This window comes from Harpia harpyja, chromosome 17, assembly GCF_026419915.1.
Source record: "Harpia harpyja isolate bHarHar1 chromosome 17, bHarHar1 primary haplotype, whole genome shotgun sequence".
NCBI classification, from domain to species: domain Eukaryota; kingdom Metazoa; phylum Chordata; class Aves; order Accipitriformes; family Accipitridae; genus Harpia; species Harpia harpyja.
The window spans coordinates 4,544,392-4,554,966 of record NC_068956.1 but is presented as its reverse complement, the minus strand read 5'-3'; the positions used below and the strand labels follow the sequence as shown (position 1 = coordinate 4,554,966).

The following is a 10,575-nucleotide window of genomic DNA, read 5'->3' as shown; positions in this document are numbered from 1 at the left end:
TTTTTAAATTATCCCTTTTCCTAGATTTATTATTTTATAAACCTGCTGTCAATTAAAACATTGTTCTCCTATATATTTTTATATGATGTTTAATCTCACTATAGTTTATTAGTCTTAGGAATCATTAAATAGGTAACCTGCTTTCTGTGTTGAAATTGTAAACTTGTCTCTCATAGTTAATACATATTACATAAATCTCATCTTTCTTTTGCATAATCCAGACTATCTGCTGCATCTCATAAATCTACCCAATGAGTTTTATATTTCCAAATTTTGTAAGGAATTTCATAAATAAGACTTTGGCAAAATGTATGCTTAGAGCATTGATACAGTCTCCCCTGGAAGAATTTAATAAAGGGTCAATTATTTATCCTGAGCCTATCATCTAGTTGATGGCAGTAGTAAAATTCTAGCTGATAATCATGTTTTCTTCTGTTTTAGATAATGAGATATTTCTTCTGTTTAGATAATCCATTTTCTCTAGTGTGAGCCTTAACATGGTCTGTTCTTTTTCCAGATATTTGAATTGATCCCAGGGCTGTAGACCCTTAGCATATATTCCTGAATTTGGTAAAATGTTAGAAGTCATATTTATCCATGCTAAACTAACAAACTATTCCAGATTCTCTCTGGGAAACTTTCTGTGCCTGTGGTGATCTGTCTTCTAGTCGAGGTTGCCAACAAACATGGGCACTAATAAGTAGGAAAAAAGTGCAAGGTCCAAATTTCTGTAGTCTTTGAAATAGATCCTGCAGAAGCCTAAGATAGTTTACTGTTAACTAAAGGCATTTCTTCTCATTCTTCTCAACAAATCATAATAAAAGTTACACAATTTTATTATGGTCTATTAGATTGAATCTTCCTAGATCAAATCATTTTTTAAACTCTTTTTAACCTAGGCCAAATTTTGTTAAATCATAGATTTTAGGGATTGGCCATCATAGCTTGTGGGAGGCATTTTTCCATTTGTACAATTTGAATTGACTAACATGGTATTTTATCTACAATTTCCTTGCTTGCAATAACTCTAATTGCATATTAAAAATCTCTGACTGTATTAAAATACAATAAAGCACAATCCATTTGTGGTTCAGTTAATATTTACAACTAGTAACTGGTAAGCTTGCAAAGTCATCAACATCCGCAGCAGCATGTTGCAAATTTTTATAAAAATAAATTTTTACTTTGGGCAGGAAGCCCCAAGTAAGCATAACCCAGATTGGACTGTAACAACAGCAGCTCACCGTAGCTGGGTGCCTCGAAATTGTTTTCATCTCACTAAGCTTTAAGCATCTACATCTAGCATGTAGCAAGAAATGGATGCTTGTAAGGCACAATTCACGGGAAATTTCTTAGTTGTCAACTTTAGGATGAGGCAGATATAGCGTTCTAGAAGTGTCTCTTTCTTTGACTGCAATCCAGTGGTTCTAGAAAACTAATTCAAGCTGCCACAGAGATGTCAGCACTTGAGGAGATGAACTTTACCTATGGTGTCTGCAGTTACCTTTTAAAAATCTAGTCAATCTGTTCCATCATGCTCCAAAATGGAAATGGAAATAAGTAGGTTTTTCTCTTACTGTTTTTTACTTCTTTGGTACACCTGGCCAATGTGTTCCTCAGTCAAACTCAACTCCGTTAAGACATTCTCAGCAACCAGACAGCACCGCGATGTCCTCTGTCACTGCCCTTCTCAGTCACTGCCCTTCTCAGTCACGGCCACCTTGAGACCCGATGAGGAATCAGCCTAGGCCATAGCTCATCCTCAGAGTGGCTACAAATACCTGGCTCACAAAGTGTCATTCAAACCAACCTCTCACTAGTATTCTCTTAAACTTAAAGTCACTAAATCTTTTTTTTTTTAAACAGAAACTTATATTTTTAATTATGTATTTTTAGATTTTATATTTTTATATTGTATATTTTTATAATTTGTATTTACATTATATTTTTTTGAAACAGAAACTGTCTCTGACAAAGCTAACTTGGGTATACGCCCAAAAGGAATGCCCTTTGCAGGTGTGCCAGCTTTTACGTTCTCAAAGGACACTTCAGCACCAAATTTGAGAGATCTGTGTATAGAAATATAGCAAAAAAATTAAAGCAAGGCTCAAAACTTATTTCATGTAAATAAATAATTAAAAATACAGAGACAAATTTTGTCATTTCCTGTGCAAGCTATGTCATATATAGCTTATTTCTCAAAATGTTGCTGGAAATAAATAAAAACTTTTAATTTTTTTTAACTTAGCAATGACTGCAGAGGAAAGAACATGTCATCAAGTTCTTATCTTGCTTGACTTTGAAGACCATACCAGACAACTTAATAACATAAGAGAAACACTCAAATTTCGCTACAGTAAATTCAAAAGGGTTAGGAAGCCTAAACATTTTTGCCACACTCAGCCAACACTCAGCAACCATTCAGTGCAGCAACATTTACTGATACAAAAATAAGTGGTTTTGTTTCCTTCTGCCTGTTTTCCTTCTTCCTGCCCAAAACAACAAGCTTATTTGACCAACTGGATGAGAAAGGCAAAACCAAGTGGAGTCAGGAAATAGAAAAGCTAAGCTGTGCCTCAACTGCTGGATTCTGCTCGCAAGATATCCTGTTCACCCAAACACACGATAAAACTCAGATTAGATAAGGTTCACTTCACATTTGTGATGCCTGCTAGGCTTGTATCTGACTCATCCCATTAATATATTACCTGACAAAATACAATTATTGCAGAAAGTCAGTGGACAGTTATTTAAATAGGGAACTAAAGGTAGTTGCAATACTAGTAGCAAAATCAAAGCAGTTGTTCAGCTTAAGTTACCCTGGCAAAAATTAAATACGTCCTTTTGAGGAAAACTTCCAAAAGCCACCCCATAAATGGGACTTTTGTATGTTACTTTATTTCTTTTCCATCTTCATCTTCTATGGTCTTTTAACCACTTTTGCTATTGCTTTAAGATAAAACCCTTGCTGGCTAAGGAAAATACTTCTGCAAAACCCCTACCAGAATTTACTTACAGATACCTCTTATCTTTTCCTTGGTGACCCATAGCAATTCTGGCAAATGACCCGGTTAGGCTAGATACATTTTTTCTGTCTATTTTCCTTATTAGCCAAGACACAAAGAAGCTAACAAATAAGCTTCTTATCATCATACTTACAGTGCAATTTAGACATGGTCCCTGGACCTCACGTTTCCCTGCCTATGTTTCTACAGAATGAGAACACATCAGTAGGGTCAATATGCCCCAAGTCACATTCTAAATAAAGATGATTTCTTGATTCATGTCATTACGGAAAAATACATTCATATACTAGTTATTTCCAAAATGGTTACTTGCAGGTGGTCCAGGAACATACTTGAGTTACCAGAGAAAATCCTGTTTATGATGCTTCTGTAGATGTATGTTTCTAATGCTCAATGCGAAGTACGTCTGTCTCCTTCACAAGACAAACCCAGAGCAAGAGACTAAGTTTGAGGAAGCCTGAAATACACACAAACATCACTCTTTTTTATGTTTCAGTTTGACTTTGTCGAGCTCCTTGATGGAAGACGTCTACTGACACAGGAGGCGAGAAGCTTAGAAGGACCTCAGCGGCAACACAGAGCTTTTGTGCCCCTGTCCAGCCATGAGACAGGGTTTATCCAGTATTTAGATTCAGGAATATGGCATTTAGCCTTCTACAATGATGGCAAGGAGTCGGAAGTGGTTTCTTTTCTTACTACCGCTATTGGTAAGGATTTCCTGTATTATTCCTAAACTCCTAAATATGCCTTGAGGCCAGGTGTTAATGCACATACTCGAATTGCATGGTAGCTTTGTGTGGTTTCAGAGAGAATGCTTATAGGCAATGTATTTAGCAACAGGCTGAATACTGTTAGGCCCTAAATATTTTGTAGGCCTTTTCAGTAACTATATCCGTAATGGGATTCTACCCAGTGCCAAAGATGGATTACAAGCTTGAAATTCCCTGTTTCATTTTCTTCCTTTAATCTTCTTTTTATTTAGTTTTTTTGGTTGTTGGTTGGTTTTTTTCTCTTTCTGGAGCAGAGGTATAGGAATGATTGAAGAGCACAAGGCAGCACCATGCAACAGTTTTGTGTGACAGACAGTCCTGCCTTTGAGCACTGTCAAAATTACTCAAGCTGGAGTTCAGGCAGAGTACTGGGGCTAAAACTCCAATAAAGAGCACTACAAGGCTTGGCAGTAGGAGCCACAATAACAGGAATCTTTGTTTCTCCTTGCTAACAGAAAGAAGCTGAGATTTCTTAAGAAGAACAAATTAACTAAACAGGTCTCTCAGTTTCTCTGGCAGTAAAGTGCCCTGCCAGTTCAGCACACAAGCACCAATTTGTTGCTGTCCACGGAGGAAAGGATGCTGCCTGTGGGCTGCCTGACAGCCCAGCACACTGGGTATTCTTCCTTTACCCTGTGAATATCAGAATCTGTTTCTGATTCAATAATATTTAATTTTAAATTTGACTGACCTGCTGAAACTGTTCATATACCCAAATTCATTTGGTTGTAATTTAAAGATTGCTCCATAAAACTAGCACTCAGCTTTCTTCTAGCCACAGTGATTGTTTAATGGACTTTTTTTCTTTGCTGAAAAAAGCAGACTCATTCCAAAGCTGCCATTAATCCCTCTCCCAGAAGAGACATTGGTGTTGAGTCTCAGCTGTCTGCAATAGTTACCTAAGAGCTATGGGCTGTAATTTGTCTTGGCAGGTTAATTAAAAGTTTAGGTCTTATTAAAGCAAAGTCATTAAGATCCCAATATTCCATTTTAGTGCTAAAGTTTATCTAATGCAGAAGTGGAAACACTGCTATAATACTCTGTGTTAAATTTAAAACCTGGAAATGCACCTGTTCAATCCTGTTCACAGTTAAGCAACACCAGAAATAGTTACATGTTAGCTTATGAAATTGAAGTCTTGCTCTATAGAATGTGGATTTACTTTCATTTAGTTTCCTTCAGCAATCTGAGTTTTTACTTACAACGACCACCTTCTGCCCAGAAGAACCTCCAGGTATTCTTCTGAAAGCAACTTCTTTTTCCTTGTCTAAGAATTTCTTCAGTTTAAAATTGCCCATCACAGGAAAATCAGTAAGGCTCTCACAGCAGAAAACACTTTTAAAGCACAGTCACAAGTTGTTCTTGTTTTCAAAGTGATGCTAAGTGTTCTAGCCAGACTTTTCTCTTGGCCTCATTGCACTAACATAGAGGGGAAAAAAAAAAAAAGAAAAAAAGACAAAACATTCTTAATTTGCCTTTGAACAGTAGGGGAATGGTGCGGATGAGAAGCATGTCAGACTCTCTTTAAGGCAGTCCTATTTTTTTCTTATACTCTGCTGTACCTTCATGGCCACATGATAAGCAGAACAGTCCATGATATACAGTCCATGATATATTCTATATATCCCCTGTTGACCTTGAATCATTCTGTGTTTCAGTACAAGGAAGTTTTCTTTTGCTATACAAGAGAGAACTTTGCCCCATATGTGGGAATCGCTTTGCCCGCTGGCAGCTGTATATCAACACAAAGCTATAGTGTACAGGAAAAACTGTTTAGGTACAAGCTATGCACTTTGAAACTCACTTGAGATAAGTAAGAATTTTAGGTAGGAAGACGTGGCTTCTTAGCTAGATGTTGGCCAGAAAAGTGCAGCATTTTTATAAGTACCATAAAAAAATGTAACAGCCTTAACAAGTTGGTACCTTTCTTCTTAGTCTAGATTTCAACAGCTTGTTTTAAAAAAAAATCAAGGCAGGTGTTTTGTGTAAATGTACTGTAATGCTTCAGAACCTTTCTAGTGTATTCATGAGGTCTGGCAAGACATGGTTGCTAGATTTTAAGTCTATAAATATTATAGTACTGTAGTGTTATAATTTTTGTCGGTGCCAGAGTAAAGAGGATACAGCAACCTGACACAGTGTTTATGAACCAGGGTGTAAAATTGCAATGCCAAACAAATAAATCAAGTCACGCATGATGAAAGCCTTAGATCTATCTGTGTGGGGTGAGGAATCTGCAGAGGAGTTGTGTTGACTGTCAGAGGCAAGCTGCCATTTAATTTGATTTCTGTGGCAGGAGCACGTAGAAAAATCTCCCTTTATTATTGCACTGACATAGGGCTTACAGTGAGAGTGTGTTTGAAAAGTATAGCTGTGATGCAGGAAGAAGTAGGATCCAGTGATCTGAGGAGAGGACCAGCAGCCTGGAGCTCCAGAATTCTGATTGATGTTCTAATTTTGACCCAGCCTAGCCTCATGCTTCAGCTGCTCACCATGTAAAACTGAGGAGAGTGATATTTCCCCAGAGATGCTGGAAGGGTGATAGAACTGCTGGGAAAATGCATTAAGCATTAATTAATAATCACGGATAATAGTAGAAAGCACAAAATTGATAATGGTGATCATAATGGTAAGTTCATAAAGCCAAACTGTGTAGTCACTCCTTCAGGCAAACCTCCCCTGCGAGTAAGGACTCACCTGAGTAAAGGACCATAGCTTTTACTTCAGCAATAAAAATGTTGAATGGAAAGGGTGCTGATTTTCCAGGTATATCTGCTATATTCCAACAGACTGAACTTTTCAGAGCCAGTAAAATCATTGCAGGCTCTGTATGACAATATCAACTGCAATTACTGTGCAGTGCTTGTCTGGAATGATTTGGTCTCCATTATTCTAGCAAAAACTGGAGAAAAATGGAAAAAAAGCATCTGTATTCCCAGTTTGATAACACACAGTAAATTTCATAAATTGTGAGGCTGTCCATCATACAGTTTTGGAATCCGATATAGCTACAACTAAATCCACTCAGGAACATTAGCACTGATTTTGAGGGCAGGAGATGGCAGTTTAGCCTGTTTTCTAAAAGGATGTGGAATCATCATCACTAAAGAGTTAGGTGGTGTCAAAATGTGTGCCTGTTACATGCCACTGCACGTAAACCCGGGGAGAATACAGCATCGTAATGCCTGTCAGAGCTTATACTTCTGCATAATACAGGCAAGTCAGGTGGAGGGAAAAAAGATCATTCTGGCAAAGTTTTCAGCTTTTAATAGCTTTTTTATATCCCATTCCTCTGAATTACAATGCAAGACATTATAAAGGAATGGACAATCAAGGTCTCTCCATAATACATTAACCTTTTTGTAAATGACATTGGTGGCACTTTCTGAAATTTCTAATAGAAACACTTCTCTGAAAAGCGCCTTGTGGATTCACCTCTGCCTGATAGTGGTGATTTATTCAGAGCAATCTTGTATAAGTGGAGCAAAATAGTAGGCTGAGGAATCAGCTGGAATCAGCACATCTGAGACAGGTGTTGGCCAAAAATCTGCTCAGTAGAAGCAAGAAACATCTGAGAGCCTGAAAACAGCATCTACAGAGTCAGAGAGAAAGAGTCTTCCAGCAGCTGTTACTGCTGAGCTCAGGCAAGCTTGACTGTGCAGGGCCACTGAGAAATTAAAAGGAAAAGCAAAATCAGCTGTCTGTGAGAGGAGAGCATCTCTGTTTACCAGCATGTCACCCAACAGGAAGCACATGTAGAACACCCATGATAGGATGCAAGGTTTTATCTCACTTTTATGTTCTGCAAGAGACAACGCTTAAGTTTAAGAAAAGAACCGTTGTTCCTCCTGACCCCTCCACTATCCGTAAAGAAAACTACTGTAAGTACTTTCCTCCATCAAAGTGCAAAGCGAGCTGGCGGTGTTATTTATAAGGGGCTGCCAGCACATACAGCACTTTGCAATACACATCAAAAGGCAAGCTCCCTTCTGCAATAGCCTAAAATATAACCCACCCCCATACAGTACACACACAAGAAGGATACCAACAGAGGAGCACTTCACAGTAGGACTGAGCTAAGAGAGGAGAGAAGAAATTACAGGGCACAGAGGCAAGCATGGGACTGGGAACCCTCCTTGTGTGAGAGGTGACAAGAATGACACTTCCTTAGCTCTGAGTGAAATTGCCTTTGTGTTTAGCTTGTTCTTAGCAAAGGGAAAAGGAAGAGCTTGAGTAACTCAGATGCGCGTCCCTTATTTTGCTGCCTATGTGTAGGCTAACTTAAACTTTATCAACTTCCAGTTCAGAGGGGATGCATAAGTGTGATCCAAAGTCTCAAACCCATTCACGGTATTTACACTTGCTTTGCTAATGTCTGGAAAAGTTTAAATTGGTTTCACGTAAATATTGAGGAGTCAGGAGACAGCAGACTAACATGGGGTGTGATCTGTTCTGGCTTACACTTTCTTTTAGCTCCGTAATGCCTGAGTTACTTGACTTAAACCTCCCCCATGTATGATTAGATCTTCAGGACTCTGCATGAGGAAAAGTGGTTTTAATGTCCCAGCTACCCTTTTCTGAACTTCTCCTTACACCATATACAGCAAAAGAGGCTGAAAGTTTAGTAAGTTCTTTGCTGAATCCTGCAGGACCCTTTTAAACTGTGAGTGAGACTCCAGCTGCTCCATGGAAGTGCTCAGTTACTGTAAGTGTTGTTCTCCCCTATTACATGAGTATGGTCATCTTAGCTCTTCTGTTTCACAGAGGGACTTCTGAGCAATTCCACCTTGTGGTAACTTTCTACAGGTAATTAATTAGTAGCCTGTTCCTTCCCAGACGTGCAACTCTCTTCTTGCTCTACACAGAAAAAGAAATATAGCGGCATACGAGAGCCATGGCAGGGAGGAAAATCACAACTTCAGGTTTGATGTTATTGATCTCTCTCCTGCAAAATAACAGCATACTGCTCTGCAAGTAGTTTTCTGCCTTCAGCTCTGTGTGTCCCATTACAAGCCTTTGCTTGACAGACACTCTATCAGATGGTCAATGCTTTTTCTGATTACACCCTTGTTGCCGTCACCCCTTTTTTGACACTTTGTTTCCTGCTTTCAGTTCTTACCTAGCTTCTCTAAGTGTGGTAAGGCTTGTAGGTCTTAGGTAGTATTTAGAAAAGATACAGTCACTCAGTTCAGGTAGGAGGCAAAAAGGGCATTTATGAGTCCCTGCCAGGCTGTGATAGTTTTTTTTTTCCTTTGTGAGTTTGGTCTCATGAATGACGTTAGGTTGACAGGTCTGCTTGATTGAAAACTTACACTTATCCACAGCGTAGGTTTAGGTAATGCTGCAGCACTGCAGGGTGTCTTCCACTAAACATCCAGCTGGCCACAGGACTTAAGGTCTTTCAGTGAGAATTGAATTAGTCCATGCAGAAGGGTGGCAAGAAAACGGTAGATTGCCATCTCCATCCTAGCCAAATCCTGCCCAGCCTGATAGGTAGGGTATCACCTGGGGAGCCAGAAAAGTGGGGTGAACTCCCTCTGTCTGAGCTTTCTATGAGCCACAAGAATTCCCCTCTGAAAGCAGGTGTAGTAGTGTGCTTGGTGAGATTTCACTTTTTCATCCATCTTATGTGTAAATCTGTTTGCTTTATAGGGCTTAATAAAAAGCAAACATAGCCTGAGCCTGGATCTGGAAGTGGAAGGGGGGCTGTGCAGAGATGAAACTTTTAACATTGTTTTGCTCTCCCTGTGCCTAGAGATCTTTTGTTTGCTATTTTCTGTAAAACAGTGATGATGTTTTTAGATGGACAGTGATACGGCCCTTAAAACTTTAGCACCTGGGAGTCAACAATACCTTTATCAGTCCCCCCTTAATCTTTTCACCATTCTCCCCAAAACTGGTGAACAGTCTCATTTCCCAGTGAAGTGAGCCAAGGGGATGAGCATGTCCCAGTGTTGGAGTTTATCTCCCTGTCTGCCTTTTCAGATGACTCCTAACAGATTAAACATTGCTCCCAGTTCTTAAATCCCCTTCAGCTTCAGTCAGTAATGTTTGTACATGATCCTATGGCACACCATTCCCCAAATGTTACCTGCAGCTTTCTGCCTGCTTCTGCTGGAGCTGCAGCACTTCCAAGAAACCTGAAGTCAGACCAATTGTTTCAAATCTAGATGTTATTTGTGATGACCTTTTTTCTCTCTGCAAGTGTCTGAAACAATTCTTACATAATAACCCTGCTTCCCAAGCCATAATGGCAGGCAAAATTATTATTTCAGGATTTTTCTTTTGAAGACGTAAGGCATCTCTAATAAAGGGGAAATTAGGGACACATCTCAAAGATAATTAAATAATAAGAAGTCTGTAAAGGTCAGATACTTGGCTGTAAAAACTTCCACAGCTGCTCTTTCCATACAGAGTGTACCTCTTCATTGATGCTCTGTGAGTAAAAGCTAGCAGTGGAAAATTACAGTGTGTAAAGCTAGCTTAGCTTTGAAGCAGAGATGGAATAATTTATTTAATGTTACACTTGAGCTTTTTCTTGTGGTTTTTTTTATTTATTTATTTTGGCTTCTATATGTACACTCCTCTTTCAATAGATCTTATGATTACAAGTGATAATTTGAGTGGGAAAAATATACAAGCAGACACATATTTTCATTTATATTGTTGTACAAAAGAAATTAAGCCATGTTTGTAAAGATCACCTGGATGGCAATAAGTATTCATCTCAGTAGAAGTTAGATGTCTGAATGTCTTCAGTGATCCAGATTTTGTCTGGT

The 10,575-nt window shown here is 38.8% G+C and overlaps 1 protein-coding gene across 9 annotated transcripts in view; it reads left to right on the top strand.

Moving 5' to 3' along the window:
- The window catches only part of TENM4 (teneurin transmembrane protein 4), a 599,338-nt gene that overhangs the window by 422,896 nt on the left and 165,867 nt on the right, over positions 1-10,575 (top strand). For all 9 annotated transcript variants that reach the window (XM_052812175.1, XM_052812176.1, XM_052812174.1 and 6 more), the window contains one exon: positions 3,523-3,733. In XM_052812175.1, the coding sequence (XP_052668135.1) occupies positions 3,523-3,733 (211 nt within the window). The remainder of the gene's footprint in view (positions 1-3,522; positions 3,734-10,575) is intronic.